At 41.5% G+C, this 17598-nt stretch overlaps 1 protein-coding gene across 2 annotated transcripts; it reads left to right on the top strand.

The window, feature by feature from the left end:
- The first annotated feature begins 630 nt into the window (after positions 1-630).
- On the top strand, positions 631-14897 carry ipcef1 (interaction protein for cytohesin exchange factors 1). 2 transcript variants are annotated; one of them, XM_080290108.1, is made up of 9 exons: positions 631-741; positions 7010-7179; positions 8275-8348; positions 8554-8625; positions 9314-9369; positions 10788-10876; positions 12851-13106; positions 13184-13356; positions 14351-14897. In XM_080290108.1, the coding sequence occupies exons 2-9, from the start codon at positions 7021-7023 to the stop codon at positions 14549-14551; spliced, it is 1080 nt and encodes a 359-aa protein (XP_080146234.1). In that variant the 5' UTR covers positions 631-741; positions 7010-7020; the 3' UTR covers positions 14552-14897. The 2 variants fall into 2 exon arrangements, with proteins under 2 accessions (XP_080146234.1, XP_080146233.1); XM_080290107.1 differs by lacking the exon at positions 631-741 and adding an exon at positions 756-895.
- Positions 14898-17598: the final 2701 nt, after the last annotated feature.

Here is a 17598-nt window from a genome sequence, read left to right as displayed (position 1 = left end):
GCAATAACAGGTCCACTTTAATCTGTTTAAATGCTAAATCAAACTTTAGCTTTTCTGGTGTTTTTTATTTTATTTTTTATAAATAATTAGTGAATTCTGTTGTTTGAATCGGGCTTTGCTGTGTTACAAGATCAGTGTCAATGAAGCAAAGTGTAAGCTGTTCATTATCTGGTTCTAAATGAGCTAGTCCCTCAGGTAATAATCTTAAAGGGCACATATGAAGCTGTCAAAGACTAACAGCTCCATCTCGTGGACCCTGTGGTGAACTGCAGTTTGAACTTATGCCTACTATTAAACTCTCATTCAGCTCTGCAGCTGTGTAATAGACAGACTCAGGTGTATCTTTAGAATAGTCCACATTTTCTTCTGTAATATTTGAGTGGATGCTCAGGAAATTTGTAGCAAACAAATGTTTAGAGCTAAAATATGCAGACTGGTGCATGAACACATTTCACCCCACTATAGTTGGCAATAAGGCGGCCTTGAAGTTTTATTTTCTGCTACAAGAAGGCTGAATGTCAATGACATGTGTCTCTTTGATTTGACTGTAAGAGGGAAATGGTGTGAGATACTGAAGTCGGATGTCTCCACTGTAACTAAACAGCACTGCATAAATTTGCTTAATTTCCTGAAAATAAGTTTTATTTTCTACAGAGCAAACGGGAAGTTTCTGAGAAACAGACGAGGGCATAAAGATCACGAAGAGCACCGAAACAGGAAGGACGCTGTGGAGTCTGAGTGGTGCGTTTATGTAGAGCGTGAGTGTGATTTTGTGACTTTGTGGTCTGCTGATGTGTTAACATAACTTCTCACAAGCGGAGCACACTTCAGTTCCTCCTGTGCTGCGCGTCTGTCTGCAGGAAACGCATTACACTGCCGGACACCCAGACTGCAGGTAAGGGCGCTTGTTTCGGCAAAGTTTCTTGCTTCAGTCCCCCCTCTGTTTCATTTGGCGCGTGTACAGAAACCTTAGCTAGACAGAGACATGTAAAGTTAAGACTAACGAGACCACAAACATCTGCCCAGTCTCATACAATTAGCGGTGAGTCTGTAGAGGGTTTTTTGTTTTTTTTTGGTGACCGAGGTAAACTGGTTTTAGAGTACACAGGAAAAACAAAAAAAGGAACCGCTAACAGATGAAATATGCAGCATCATGCAATATCTCTAATACTGTAAACCTCTAAAGTGCAAGGTAAAGTGTTAAAAAACAGACAAAGAAATCAAATTTCATTATATCATATATTATTTTTAGCTGTTTTGGACCTCACAATTACACCACGTGATCTTTACAGGTATGCGTTCATACACTTTCCTACCAGAAACTTGTGATTCAGTGCAGTTGCATTTATACAGCATCCCATGAAACTCTTTTATATTGTAAGGTAAAGTAAGGTAAGCACTTGGTGATGGTGGGGAAGAAGAGACCTCCAACAGAATCAGGCTCAGGAATGGGCGGCCATGCTGTGACTGGTTGCAAAACGATGGGAAAAAAGACCAAAAAACAGGATAAATAATTCAATGTAAATATTAATACATGTTCAGCTATAAATGCATGTGGAGTGGAAAAGAAGTGCACAGTGCATCATGGGAAGTCCCCCAGCAGCCTGAGCGTATAGCACACATGTATACCACCTACTAAACAGTGGAACATGACACCCACAGAGATGTTGTATACTCAACTTTGGTATCAACATATTCATGATCAGCATGTCCAGGATATCTTTGCCTTATCTTCACAGAGATGAAACGCAGTGTAAAGGCTGAGGACAAGTGAAGTTTAAATATCAAAACAGAACTCGGACCAGGAAGTCCGCTTAGCCTACTTGCAAGGTCAGCAATTATAAAATGTCTTGCTGTAGCAACCATGATTTAAGGCATGCTTAACACAAAAAATCTTTTTAATCTTACAGGAAAAACACACACAGAAAATCAGTGTTTCCTGTAAATTATGCTTGCTAATTAAGGAAAGGCAAAGACTTCAAAGACATCAGACTGTCTCTAAAACCTACAGACTCTCCTATACCTGCACACTAACAACTGAATTTACATAATTTACACAGAAGTGACTGGACAGTACATGGAGACTTCTGCATACTACTATGACGCATAAATTACCACCCCCGTTAGAAGTGAAAGGTTAAACCTGAAGTTTCCCCAATAACTTATACAGAACAGTGCAGAACTGTGATGCCCCTCCCTGCCCTATCCTATTTGTGTGAATGTGTTAATATTCATTAAACCAACTTCCACACTGTGATATAAATGAATACATAACTTCATTTCCTCTTCCTTTCTGTTTGTGTGAGTGTATCTGACATCAGACAGCTGACATGAGAATGTTGTCAGCTGCTGCAGGTCTCTCTTCCATCCTGTCTGGCAGCAGTCTTCTTTGCTGTTTGTGTTTTGCTAGTTTTGGGTAAATACCTAATTTTGTACTTAAGCAAAGCTTCTTGCCACATACCGTGCGCACATTTAAGATGAATGGGGGATCATCCCGGATATTCACACCATGTTAGTGTTTGGGCCATTGTTGAAACCACCTTTCCTTGTCGTTGCTAAATGCTAAATTAGGTAGAATGGCTTTCTTGGGTCAGGCTTAACATTTTGTTTAGATGCGTTACTTGACTCTTGAGTTAAGTTGTGGTAAAAGAGCAGCTTAACTTAAGTTCCTATTTTTGTTCCTATTTTTGTGTGGTACATATACTCATCTGTTCTCTTCTATAACCACATAAGTTCATGAGTCATGTATTCCTTTAGTAGGTTTACTTGAAGTGAGCTTTTAATGCTGGTAAAACTGGTGTGTAAATACCCGTCATGCATATCTGTCCGGAATCAAGGTTTGGGATTAGTGTGGGTGGATTACCTGGGACTTGTTGTTTTTGTTTGTTTGTTTGTTTTTCATTTTACATTGAATATATGGTTACCCTATTCAAGAAAAAAAAACTATTTAATGCTCACGTTCATGGTCTTCATGCCTTTATTACTCCAGCATAGCTCTCCTCTCTTACCTGTCTCACCTACCTGTCACTTCCTCTGTAGCCTGGCTGTGGCTGTGTCCCAATTCAGGGTCTGCACGCTTGAAGTATGCACACTACACATACGTACGTACGGTGCGTACTATAAGTACGAGCAGTGCGGAAGTGAAGCAACCATGATACTAACTGGGAGAAACGTTACATACAGCTTTGTTTGACAGAAATGAAGGAGAAAAAATGTTTTGTTGGTCATTCATTTTTGTCATGACATCACTTTGATTAGTTGAGTATCTGAGGCTGAAACCACGGGACTATAAAACATGATTGTTGGGCTTCATTCCTGTACTGAACAGTCATTTCAAGATTACTTAGTAAATAACAATTAGCTAATGTTGTTCATGAGACTAAAGTCATCTCACTGTGGTAATGTAAAAATATATATATATATATATCCTTCAAGCTCTGGTCCTCTACCAGAGGCCTGGGAGCTTGAGGGTCCTGCGCAGTATCTTAGCTGTTCCCAGGACTGCGCTCTTCTGGACAGAGATCTCCGATGTTATTCCCGGGATCTGCTGGAGCCACTCGCCTAGATTGGGAGTCACCGCACCTAGTGCGCCGATTACCACGGGGACCACCGTTACCTTCACCCTCCACATCCTCTCGAGCTCTTTACTGAGCCCTTGGTATTTCTCCAGCTTCTCGTGTTCCTTCTTCCTGATATTGCTGTCATTCAGAACCGCTACATCGATCACTACGGCCGTCTTCTTCTGTTTATCTACCACCACTATGTCCGGTTGGTTAGCCACCACCATTTTGTCCGTCTGTATCTGGAAGTCCCACAGGATCTTAGCTCGGTCATTCTCCACCACCCTTGGGGGCATCTCCCATTTTGACCTCGGGACTTCCAGGTTATACTCGGCACAGATGTTCCTGTACACTATGCCGGCCACTTGGTTATGGCGTTCCATGTATGCCTTGCCTGCTAGCATCTTGCACCCTGCTGTTATGTGATGGATTGTCTCTGGGGCATCTTTACACAGCCTGCACCTGGGGTCTTGCCTGGTGTGATAGACCCCAGCCTCTATGGATCTTGTACTCAGAGCTTGTTCTTGTGCTGCCATGATTAGTGCCTCTGTGCTGTCTTTCAGTTCAGCTTTGTCCAGCCACTGGTAGGATTTCTGGATGTCAGCCACCTCCTCTATCTGCCGGTGGTACATACCGTGCAGGGGCCTGTCCTTCCTCGTCTCCCTCCTCTTTCTTGGGTTTCTGCTGCCATGCCATGCATGGTAAGGAGCTTTCTTGTCTTTATGTCAGTAGCTTCTATCTCCTCCTTTGGCCAACTTATTATACCAGCTGGGTACCTGATCACGGGCAGGGCGTGGGTGTTGATAGCCTGGATCTTGTTCTTACTGTTCAGCTGACTCCTCAGGACTTGCCTGACCCTCTGCAGGTACTTGGTGGTTGCAGCTTTCCTAGCAGGCTCTTCATGGTTCCCATTCGCCTGCGGGATCTATGTCTGCAATGTTGCCTTCTGGTAGTTCAATCCCCTCAGTTCTGACTTCCCTCTCTTTGTTATCATCCGACTACACTTCTCCAGCCCGAATGTCATTGCTGTATATCCTGGTAGTGTGGATCAGTGAATCGATGTCTCGTTCACTTGCATAGATTCGCATACAGCTTGATGTCATCCATGTACAGGAGGTGGCTGACAACTGCTCCATTTCGTAGTCGGTATCTCACTGGTTCAGGCCTATGCAGAACAGCAGTGGGGACAGAGCATCTCCTTGGTAGATCCCGCACTTGATGGTGACTTATGCTATGGGCTTGGAGTTGGCCTCTAGTGTTGTACACCACATACCCATTGAGTTCCTGATGAAGGCTCTTAGGGTCCTGTTGATCTTGTACAATTCTAAGCATTCCTGTATCCATTAACATCATCTAGCAGACCTTCTGAGGGTACTTCACTTAATCTTGGTAACTGGCTACGGGGGATCCAGGTCTCAAGCTTGGCCAGTTCCTCTCGCACTCAACGATCCTTCTCCTATTGCACTTGGGGCTTACTTGCATAGTAGCATTCCAACAACGCCCTGTTTTCGTCTCTTGCCCACTGATGCCTTCTTGTTCCAGTAGCCCACTTCTCGTCAGGGTGCCCTGGTTCCTCAACACCTGACCTTGTTGAACCGGGCGACGTCCGAGCTTATCCCAGGGTTAGGGATAATACTGATGAAGACTTACACTTGGTAGTGACATAAATTTTGGATAGAAAAGAGAGAGAATTTATTCAAAACATAGACAAAATTGAAAACCTTTGCCCACTGGGGCAACAGGGGCCAAACTTCACTTTGAGTGAAGTTTGGCTCATGTGAGAAGAGAGCAGCATTAGTTCCTATTTTTGTTTGGTTCATATGTTTTTTTGTTCTCTATTGTAACCACATAAGCGTATGAGTCGTGCATTTCTTTGGTAGGTTGACTTTGGGTGTTAACTTTCTGTGCTGATAGAATTGCAGAGCATTAATGTTAGTAATATGAGAGTTAAGATTATATCACAGATGTTACAGAGTAAAATGTCGCAGTTGGGAAACTTGCCATGCAGATAATGCAGCATATGAAACACACTAAATACCCCACTCTGTCAGTATAAATATACAAAAAGGGTCAGACAAACACAGAAAAATGACTCTATTAGTGCCACCTTTGAGCGGGTTAAACAAGCAAACCCCAAGGATGGTAAGGGTCCACAATGGCACTCTGCACCTTTGAGATGGTCCAAATTTCAGATATACTGAAGGTTATCATGGTGGCACCTCTGATCGCATTGCACAGGTCGACTTTTTTTCTAGTTTGTTTTGAAACCAACAAATAAAAAAATGAAAGTTTACAAAAACAAAAAAGGAAGAAAACGTTGCTCTCATGGCTTTTGTGACAGATGCTCTTCAGTGGGGTGGGTAGAAGTCCAACAACAAAACCCAAACCTTGCAAGCATAACAGCTCAAGCATTGTGTCTACAGGTAAAACTATGTTTTGAGATGATTCTTCAAGCAGTTTGGCAGAAAACTATCAACATGCATCAATTCTAAGTCATCACTGATCCTAATAAAAGTAAAAAAAGTTTTATCTTATGACAGAGTGCCTTGCTTGTTCTCTATTGTTATTAGAATACCACAAATTATCTGTCAAGACTTCCTGAAACTTGTTTTTATAGAAAATGAAAGGGCAGACTCAACAAAGAAAGAATGAAACAGTCTCATCTGTATGAGTTGATCAAAAGAGACAGAAAAGCAGCTCAATGATGTTGTTTATTCTAAAATTAGTGCCAAAACCGAACATCAGAGTGTGCAGATAAACCGGTAAACAGTGGAATTAGGACAGCATGATTTAAAAACATTTGCACTACCCAGGCCTTTGTATTTTTAGGACACACTGAGGTCTACAGAGAAGATCAGGAGTCTGTTTGAAAACTCATAAATACCAAATCAGGAAACCAAAAGTGGCTGAACATAGGATGACCACTGCACCGAGGCTCTGTGGGTTTCAGCCTGCTGCTCACAGCTGCAGGCAGCGTGGGGCATTTGACAAACGTGACACAAATGTACAAATTTACTTAACTGCTTGTTAAGTAAAACTAAAATAAGTTTCAATCAATAAAATAATGTTAAAAGTAAATTAAAAATGGAAATACAGGAAGATAAACTGCAAGAAGAACAGACAATGAAAATCTGTCTAAAAAGATAAATGTATAATTTAATAAGGAGCTGAATAAATAAAAATGGATATACAATAAAATAAAAGTCAACAATAGAGGTAAAATAAATACAGGTGAATAAGTTAAATATTGTACATTAAAGTGTCTCAGGTCTTATAGCTGAAGAAATAACTCAATAAATCCAATAAAGTAAGCAGGTCTGAAATTAGTAAAAATAGTTGTCCAGTTGTCTGAGTACATGTGAGGCCCCTAAGGAGCATCATTGTTGGATGGCTCCTCCCTCTGATCTGAAGATCTGAACCTGTAACCTGCCTTCCTCCTTCTCCTGCAGAGTCTGCAGCCATGAGTCGGCGTCGGGTTTCGGTCAAAGACCTGGGAGCGGTGGACTGTCAGGGATGGCTGCACCGGAAGAAGGAGAGCCGTAGCTTCCTGGGAAGCAGATGGAAGAGATACTGGTTTGTCCTGCAGAGGAGCTCTCTGTACTGGTACAGTAACGAGATGGTGAGCCACAGTTATCTCACAGTTAAGCCCTACAGCTCAAACAACGTGCAGTAGAATTCAGGTCTGACATGTGCGATTAGCATCAGAAAATCTGTTCCCGGTTTGCGGAGACTTTGCAAAACTTGAATGAGCACTGTATTCTTAATCTTGGACTCTATTAGAGTGGCTTTGCGTGATTCATAGTTCAAAATAATCCTTCTTTATCTTATACTCCTCATTTGATCCTCTATCCTTATTTGAGCTGCCCACCCTACCTTGAAGCTAGCTTGATTCTGATTGGTTGCCCCTCTTAAAAGTTTAAATAGAAGTTGGGTGGGGCTTTTGGTGTCTGAGTTGACCATATTATGGGTACCTAACTCTGTGACATCACGCAGAGATAAAAAGTAGACCTAAATATCTGAGTGCTGAAGCTCACAATGTTTACCTGTACACACAGTGACCTCGTGAAACTTTCGGATATGATGTGTCAGACAATTGCATGAAAGTTGCTCCTAAAGCCACGAACATGCCCAAGATATCTAGTTTAAAGTGGAGGGGAGCTCTAAATAGATTTTAAGTGGCTGAGTTATACATGAAAATAACCTTTGCAGTTGAAGTCCAAACTGTTGTTGAAGCAGGTTTTAACATGGGAGTCTGTGGGGCCTGACTCACTGTTGAAGTGAGCCTTAGAAGAAGTGCTGCCTGTGTGTGACACACATGACATCTTTTAGAAAAATAAATAACTAAATTACGTGGTTTTGAAATTTTTTAAGTTTCTACTTTGATACAAATACATTAATATTCCATATAAATGTGTTTAAATAGAAACATCTCTTATATGTTAAGAATCATATGTAAATCCCTTTATCTCTGTGAAGCTGTAAATTTAAATAAGCATATAGTCAAACCACACTAAGACACGAAGTAGGTCAAACTGCAACCAAACAGACAGACAGAGCACAGTCCACAGCGATGTGCATCCTCTGGCTCTGACCACTGACACTTTGCTGAGATCACACAGGAACCTGAGATACAGACACATTGTTTTCTGCAGACTTCACTGCATTAAAGTGTTTCTCATCAGGTTTTCTGAGCTCTTTTTGCTCCTCTCTGCAGGCTGAGAAAGCTGATGGATTCATCAACCTGTCAGGCTTTACCATCGAACAGGCCAAAACCTCCAGGAAGAAATAGTATGACATGTTTTGTTTTTTTAAATTTTCCCCTCTTAAACCACAAGACTTTTTGCTGTTTGTACACTCTCTGTTGCTAAAGCATCTTAAAAAAATGTCTCAGTGGTGAGAGATCCACTGCAAGGCATTTGTTTTCCACATCTTCACCAACTGCTTTATATAGTGCATTGAATGTACCATTACTTTGCTCTGTGTTGTGTTTCAGTGTCATAACAGCCAGTCATCCTAATGTAGTGACTATTACTATTGGTGCTGAGAGCTACATAGAAATGAATAAGTGAGTACTTTTAACCCATTGTTATTATTTTATCATATGTCATTGAGTTGACTGATACTGCTTCTCTTTATTTCCTGTCATTGACTGCGTACACTTACAGGAATGAATTCTTCTATAAAATATGACTTTTGACAGTTTTTATACACTTGGTGCTGAATGATGTTATAGAGATTTGGATAGAGATGCCCCTCCCATCTACTGTTTAAACCTTACACATGGAGCAGCCAATCAGAGGTTGGCTTAAAGGGGGTCAGTTCAGTCTAGTAATGCATGTGATGCTGGAAATCAGCATCTTAGGCCCACTTTGAGGGTTTATACCAGCAGAAAAATGTCATTATAACTTTTCAAACTAATCCACATAAGGCAGAAACTGTTGAGATTTTGCAGACATGCTTGTCTCAGAATGTCCTCTCCTGACTTTAGTGGCTTAGTCTTATAGAAAAGAGTGAAGCCTAGAATTAGTGACATTTGCACTTCAGCCAGTGGTGGCTGAGAAACTTTGCTCTGAACTAATAAGTATCACTATTCTGTGTCAGAAAGTACAGTCATTTCCTCCTCCCATCCTTTTAATGTCATGTTTCTTTTTATTGATTCATTGCAGTACACCGTGTAGTATGTTGCATGTTGTGTGTCATTTGTAGAGTTTAATGCAGTGTGTGTGTGTGTGTGTGTGTGTGTGTGTGTCCAGGTGGATCAGTAAACTGACAGAAGCAGCTGAACTAGATGAGGCAATCAACAGTGAAGGTGAGAGGATTAAAAATAAGAATCTACCAAAATGATGATGGTGACACAGCTGCAGTCTGAAGTTTCACACACTCATGAGCATGACTGTCAGGGTAACTCTGGCTTTTAATAATTTCTTTGAACTCTTTAAATCAAACGTAACATTATGACCACTGACAGGCGACATGAATAACACTGATCATCATGGTGGCAACTGTTAGTGGGTGAGGCACATTAGGGTGAACATTTTGTTCTCAGAAACTGGCAAACATAAAGATTTGAACAACACGGGCCAAACTGTCATAGCCAGACGTCTGGGACAGAGCATCTACAAACCTGCAGCACTTGTGTGGTGCTTCTAGTCTGCAGGGGTCAGTATCTGTCAAAAGGGTTCCAAGGAGGGAACGGTGGTGGACCAGTGACAGGGTCACGGGGGGCCAAGGCTAACTGATGCACGTAGGCAGCAAAGGCTGGCCTGTGTGGCCAATCCAGCAAACAAGACGTTGTAGCTTAAATTCCTGAAAAAGTTTATGCTGGTTCTGATAGAAAGGTGTCAGAACACGCATGGTCTGCATAGTTACAGACCAGTCAGGGTGCCCATGCTGACCCCTGTCAACCACAAAAAGTAAAGAAGAAGGACTACCTGCAAATTCTTCAACATTGCCTCAACTCTACATTTGAAACTTGTTGAAACTGACACATTTGGGTTCTCCTGTGGGACAATGATCCCAAAAACATTAAAACTGATTAAATCAAATTAACATTAAGCTTTTAGAATGGCCTTCCCGAAGGCCTGACCTCAGCCCTAATGAAAATATGTGGATACACTCAAAAGCTCAAAAGTCCAGTTTTTTCAGAGTCATTAGAGATGTGTGCTGTGCAATCCTTCCACTGTGGATGAAGAACTGTGCAGAGAAATCATTAATGCCAAAAAATACCATGACATACTCACGATGAGTGTCTGTAAACGTCTGACCACAGTTACTTCCCACTAATGTATCTCTCTTACAACTAACATTTCACACTGCACCCTCTTCTTTTCTTTGATTATCCCAGCTTTCCTTTCCATCTTCACAAATTTGGTTTTCTAAAATTTCTTTGCTCATTCCTGTCCCTTTAAAGGAAGGTGGTATTTTTCCCTTTTTCATATATTTTTTCCTTGACACACTTCCTCTCCCTTTCCCATTGCTACATCTTCCTTTCCAGTTTTCATTCCTTTTTTCCCATTTACCCTTTCTCAGTTTTTCCTTCTTTTTTGTTTTTTCTATCATTCTTTCACTCTGATTTTCATCACATCTTCACATGTGTCTTCCCATTTCTTGTCTCATGTTATCTCTTTCACTGATCTGTTGGTCCTCTAGTTTCCTTCACACATCATCTATTTATTTTCTGCTTTGCTGCTTTCTTTACATTGTCTCTATTTATGCATGTGTGTGCAGAGCGCTACAGTGAGGGGAGTGATCAGGATGAAGAAGACTTGTCGTTTTCTTCTCTTGACTCTCAGCTGGATTCAGTGGCCACCCAAAATGTAAGTAAATGCATGAAGTCCATAGAAGAGAGCTTAATGTAAAAGTAAAATAGGCACTAGCCATACTGTAGATGGGGTAATACATTTGGGAACAAATGGTCTTTGGGCTGCAGCATTTTTAGCTGCAGTACCACAAATGACCACTGACGAAAACTCTGGCAAAGTTTGTTCAGGCTGTTGTATTGATTTTGATTGATCGATTTGAAACCATAGTTGGTAACACCAGTTTCTGAAATACCTTGGCATTAGTTTGGGGTGTCATCACGATGCCCATCTTTATCTACACTGATCAATAACATTAATACAAGCTGCACTCTGTGCATGATGAGGCCAAAGAAGCTATAACCTGTGATGTCACGTCCGCCGGCACAAGCTGTTGTTTTGGTGTTGTTTCAGCCAGTGGTGCATTTCTCAATTTTGTGTGAGACTGTGTCGGTTTTCTAACCCCAACCCTTTCTGAAAACAAAAAACCTCAAACTCTGTGATTAGTTTGCGTTCAGTTTTTACTTCCTGTAACAGCGCTGATGTGAAACTTTTGACTGAATGGGAAAACCTATTGTTCAGAAAGACACTGTGGTGGGTACGCACGCTGTAAATGCTGGTTTAAATGGTACGTAGCTGTGGCTATAGCACCATCAGTATTTGAAGCAACCTGTGCTGGTGGGTGTATTGGGGCACTAAAAGCTGAGTACCCAGCTCCTAGGCCTTGTTCCAGATTCAGATCTTCATCTGGAATTCCCCCTCAATTTGGATTTCCTATTCACAAAGTTGGAGCAGCCCAATTAACTCAAAGTTAACAGTGGCAGCAGTGAATGATACATGATTGGCTCTACCTCTCTAAGAACCAAAACAAGTCCTTCTTCACCAACCTTGCATTCATTGTAATTCTCTTCCTTTAATAATTCCTCCAACCCTCACAGAATCCCAGCTCGAACTTCACTTAATTATTCCAGCACACTGATTTCAGATAATCTCAGGATCTTGGCAAGAAAAGTGACTTCTTTGAGTTTTTTTAAGTCTTTACTGTACATCTTTGCTGATTTGATGAAAGCTGGCATAACCTTTACATTTGTGTGCTCCTTTTGTTTCCCTGATGCCTTGGAGGGAACAGTTTCTGCCCGCTGTTGGAGGGTCCTGATTACTCTAAGTTTCTTCCAGATGGTAGTGTCAGCATAGGATTATTTAATGGTCTGTGTGCATGGGCCTCCGGTAAACTTCAATGTTGAGGTTTCCATTCTCCTCAATGTGCACAGCACAGTCCAGAAACAGCAAATTATTATTATCCTTTGTTATATCACTGAGTTGACCTGAACAATGATTCACGTGAACAATTGGTGTCATCCACGTATCTGTACCAGAGGCTAGGTGATGTTCCTTTCCTGTTCCACCTAGCCACTTCCACTTCCTCCATACAAAGGTTGGCTAGAATGGGTAACACTGGGGAGGTCATGGCGCACACATGTCCTGATAAAGACCCACATCCTTTTTCATACCTTGGCACATGATCATTAGTAGGTCAACGAAACTCATGAGCATCATGAAACCAAAAATACAACAGGGAAGATTCAGAGTTGCTGAGCAGCTAGAGTCCTCTGTGAGACTATTTTGACATGTTTTCCTGCCAGAACATTTGAAAAGAAGATTCAAAAAGGGATAAAAAGAGATATCATATTTTTATTTAAAATGGTACACTTGCTCAGTTTAAACATTTGATAGGTATGTTCTCCTGATTCCTGAGTGGGTTTTTTCCAGTTTCCTACCATATTCCAAAGACGTGTATGGGGTCAGGTTGATTGGTTGTCCTAGCATGCCTGTGAGTGTGAACTGTTTTTTCCCCTCTGTGTTAGTCCTGTGACAGACTGACAACTTGTCCAGGTTGTATCTCTCACTGGGATAGGGGTTAATCAAGGGTTAATCTTAAATTTAAAATGACTGAAAACACATATTCTGAAACACTTTCTGCCCTTTTCACAGGGAAACCGTCTTCAGCCACCCTGGGAGTCTTTATCCTGCACCTCACTCCCCACCGTCTCATCAATAATCACTGAAAGCAGAAGCAGAACCAGCTCGGCTGGAAGCTCTATGAGCAAAAACCGAAGACAAAGACCAGTTTCTGAGGGCAGCGGTCGTCTGTCCTGGCTGGACCTCCCCAAGCAGGATGAAACCAGCGGAACACAGACTCCTCCTCTAATTCATGTTAGAGAGGAAAAAGAGGAGGACACAGTCCAGGGTAAACACCTGCAGCTACACGTGGTTATCATGTCGTCTCCTGCTACTTAACCTTACTGATTTTTTTCCTGTTTCCAGAAAAAACGCCAGATGAGATGGAGAGCCTCTACAACCATCTGAAAGCAGCCAGCGTCAATCCAACTGGACAGACATTTCAGAGGGACTTCAGGGCCTCATTTATCCGGCGATGTAAGAATGAAAAAGTCAACGAAAAGGTTCACCTGGTCCGGATACTCAAAAGCACATTAAAGGTGAGTCTGAACTTTTGTCTTTAACTAAATGCCAAAAAAAAATGAAAGGGTTAGGGTACTCAGTTACACGTGCTGTTATCAAGCAGCAGACCCTGGGGCTGAAATGTCAAAGGGCCATCATTCATCAGCTGATGGAGGAATCCAAACAGCGTGTTGATTCCTCTAATGGCTGCTTCAGCCTGGCTCCAAAAGTGAGTCAATCCTAAAAGACGTGTTAAAGTGTCCAATTTTACAGTCGAAATTATCATGTTTACAGCCAGTATAAGAAGCTAAACCACATACTTAGATAATATCAAACAATAAATTCTTTATTTATCCCAAAATTTGGAAAAAATTACTGTGTAACACCAGTTAATTACATAGAAATACACATATACACATACGAATATGATACAGTAAGGAGCTATTCTTGAAAATGAATCCAGGTATCATGGTGGTAAGGATTGTCTGCACCTGTCCTTGAAGCAGCAGAGCTGTAACAGATGTTAGTCTTCGGCTACATGTGTGGTAAGTGGTGCAGAGGGTGTTCAAGATCCTTTATTGTTAACTTAGTTTGGTTGGTGATCAATAATTAATGGTACTCGTGGCCATTGATCAGTGGTCTTTGATCAATGGCCAACTGCAATGTTGAATTGCTAAGCTATCAGCTAATGCTAGCTGTCCTGCATAATACAGGGTCAATCGATGTTGATATGCAGACTGACTATCTAATAAATCCCTAGATTTTTATTTAAGGAGACTACTTCTGTGACTGCCTCTGACTTTATTAACAATAATATCTCCAAACTATCGCTCCCGACCTGAGCTGTTTTCTTGTAGCAGGTCTTTTCTTCTGTAAAACTGGACATTTTAATAAGGGAGTTAATGGGAACTGACCCGCTTTTGGGGACACCCTACACTAAACATTAGAGTAATCTACACCCTGTTTGGATTCCTCCATGAGCTGATGCCTGATGGAGGATCACTGCATGTTTCTAACACTCGTGTTTTTCAGGCTAAAGAGTCCGAGCTGCTGGCTTTGGAGAAGATCCTGAATGAACCAAATCTCACAGCGCTCATGTACAGGGAGTGGAGACTCTCCAACACCATCCTGCTGCAAGATATCCTTCAGCACAACCAGGAAGCGGAGGGTGCCACAAGCCCAGACGGGATAGTGTCTGAGATTTTAGAGCTGCCCAACACTGCTGTACAGTAACGTTATGAAGTCTGAAAGACACTGAAAGACAAAAATGTCTAAACCCCACCATCATCCTGTGATGAGAGGAAGTTGGTTCCTACTCTGGATTGAATAACGATGCTACAAGTTTACTCGAGGTTAACCTTTAAATGCTTTTCACCTCACTTCTTTTCATGCAGCAGATTGGGATGTTTGTAGGTCTTTAAAGCTCAGGAAACACTGTTTTTAATTTCAAGCCAAAACTTTAATTTGTATTTGATTAATGTTGTTTTTTTGTTTTTTTTTGACGATTTGCTTTATTTTGTGGATGTATTTTTTTAATATATAATTTCTGTTTATTTTATTTAAAAAGAGATGACCTCCACCAAGTAGCTTGTGTGACTTTTTTCAGTTTCTTTAGCAGGAATACTCCAAAGGAAATGATGGATCTGCATGATGGTTTTATGTGAAGTGGGGATCATTCCAGCTTAGAAGTGACTAAAGTGTTGGATTCAGCAACTTTTGGAAGGATTCTTTGAAATTGGAAAAAAATTGACATGTTGAGTCACAGCTTCACAAATACTTCCATCCATCCATCATCATTCCCGCTGCTTCACACTCGGCTGCGAACCGTTCCAGTGGGAGCTGGAGGCCATCACTCAATGAAGCCAACAGAACCACATCATCCGCAAAAAGCAGAGATGAGATTCTGAGGCCATCGAAGTGAAAGCCCTCCGCCACATGGCTGCGCCTTGAAATCCCGTCCATAAAAATTATGAACAGAATCGGAGCCCACCCATATGGAAAAGATATATATAAATCTTATAAAGTTTGTATCTGTCTTGTGTGAAACTTGTATGAAAAGCATACAAGAGTGAAAACAGATATAAGATCCCTTGAAAAATTATATAAATGAAACTTGTATGTTTTGGATACTTACTAAAATAATATCTGAAGGTGGCCACTTTCATGAGTAAATCATATAAGCCTTATATGATTCACTATATGAAGTAGGCCACATCTTATGCAAGTCTTTTATAAGTTTTTTTCTATTTCTTTTCCATATGGGCATCATCCGCCCAGGAACGAGTCCGACTTATTGCCAGCAATGTGAACCAAGCTCTTGCAACGGCTGTACAGGGATCGAATGGCCCGTAGCAATGAGCCAGACACCCCATACTCCCGCAGCACCTCCCACAGGACACCCCGAGGGACACGGTCGAATGCCTTCTCCAAGTCCAAAAAACACATGTAGACTGGTTGGGCAAACTCCCATGCACCCTCAAGTATCCTTGAAAGGATGAAGAGCTGGTCCAGTGTTCCGCGACTGGGACGAAAACCGCATTGTTCCTCCTGTATCTGAGGTTCGACTAGCAGACGAACTCTCCTTTCCAGCACCCTGGCATAGACTTTCCCAGGGAGGCTGAGGAGTGTGATCCCCCTTCTTAAAGATGGGGACCACCACCCCAGTCTGCCAGTCCAGTAGTACTGCCCCTGATCTCCACGCAACATTGTAGAGGCGTGTCAACCAGGACAGCCCTATAATGTCCAGAGCCTTCAGGAACTCAGGGCGGACCTCATCCACACAAGGGGCTCTGCCACCAAGGAGTTGTTTAACTGCCTCAGTGACCTCGCCCCCAGAAATTGGCGGGTCATCCCCGTCATTCCCAGACCCTGCTTCCTCCTCGGAAGACGTGTCAGTGGGATCAAGGAGGTCTTCGAAGTACTCCTTCCACCGCCCGACAAATACTTTTCATGTTTAAATTTAAAAAATCTGGTAGACATTAACTCGGTATATGGGCTGGTTCTTATTCAATGCTTTTTTTATCTACTCTTCCTGAGCACTCAAAGCGCTTTATTCAACACGTTCACACATATCCACATCCACCTTTTTCTATGTCTAAGTGCTTTCTATCTAACATTAACACTGATGGATGCAGGAGCAACTCGGCGTTCAGGATCTTGCCCAAGGCCTCGTTGACATGCAGACCGGAGCAGCCAGGAGTCGAACCTTCTATGCCTTAACTTATTGTTGTAAATAAAATATTACAACTAATCTGGATTCAGGAGCCGAGTTCATGCCAGGTGTCCCTTCCAGTTATGAGCAGTGTTAAAGTTTACTCAAAGTAAAAGCAAATATTGATGTTTGCAAAGATTTAAATGAATTTTCAGTGAAAGAAGAGGCGGGATCTGTATATATTTGTTGATACTTTTGTTGTGTGAACAAGTCTGAAGCAATGATTTTACGACAGCTTGTTTTCTACCTCTGAACTCGTTCACTGCAGTGTCGTCTTGAGAATGTCTCACATTTTTATCATCCAACACAAAAATCCCATTCAAGCTGGGGCTGCGGTCGAATGCTCAGTTTGAATCTGCTCATCATCAAGCTGATGCCTTGATTTAACATTTACAATAATTCAGTTTGCGTTTTTACATTCAGGTATAAGATACTTTATCATAGGTGTGTTTTGTTTGTCTCTGAGCGGAATGAAATAACACAATAAGAACATGTTGTATTCAGTCTTCTGACTGCAATACATCTAGAAACTCTAGAAATGCTGTGAAAATATTCTGCTATCAAACTGGTGGAAATGTAGGAACGGGTTCCCAAAAGGCACCGAAAGTAGAACTGGGTCTAAACTGGTGCTGCACCGGTGAAAGACAGGTTTTAAAGTCTGTTAATATTTTGCTTTTTGCTGTATTTATTGTACATTTGCAGTAAAATGTTTGAAGTTTCTCATTTTGTTGAGTCATTGTTTTACGGCACACTGTAGGAACCCAGTACTGACATTTCTCCACATTCAGATTTCAAGTTTGAAAAAGCGATTTTAACAAACTAGTGTTAGGAGGTTGAGGCTCCAACAACACGCGTTATTAAAACTCCTGGATTTGGCCTCTAGATGTCATCAGGTTAAAAACAACCAATGTTGGAATCCTGTTTATGATTGAGGGCCACAGGTAAAATGCATGCAGGGGCAACATCAGTATTTATAAAGTGTGTGTATGATGTGTATAAGTTCTTTTCATTAAAAAAGAAAAGAAAAAAAAAGGTTTCCTTTTAAACAGTAAGGTGGCATTTCTTGATA

The sequence above is a fragment of the Astatotilapia calliptera genome, chromosome 15 (assembly GCF_964374335.1).
Source record: "Astatotilapia calliptera chromosome 15, fAstCal68.1, whole genome shotgun sequence".
In the NCBI taxonomy this organism is placed as follows: Eukaryota; Metazoa; Chordata; class Actinopteri; order Cichliformes; family Cichlidae; genus Astatotilapia; species Astatotilapia calliptera.
Note: the sequence above shows the minus strand (reverse complement) of the source record. Positions and strands in the feature narration are given on the sequence as shown.

What these genes read in the sequence shown, in the direction of transcription:
- ipcef1 (XM_080290108.1), top strand. Translation starts at nt 7,021, where the DNA reads ATGAGTCGGCGTCGGGTTTCGGTCAAAGACCTGGGAGCGGTGGACTGT. An exon ending in AGCTACATAGAAATGAATAA is followed by an intron (nt 8,626 to 9,313) that starts GTGAGTACTTTT and finishes GTGTGTGTCCAG; the next exon opens with GTGGATCAGTAAACTGACAG. An exon ending in AGAGGAGGACACAGTCCAGG is followed by an intron (nt 13,107 to 13,183) that starts GTAAACACCTGC and finishes TCCTGTTTCCAG; the next exon opens with AAAAAACGCCAGATGAGATG.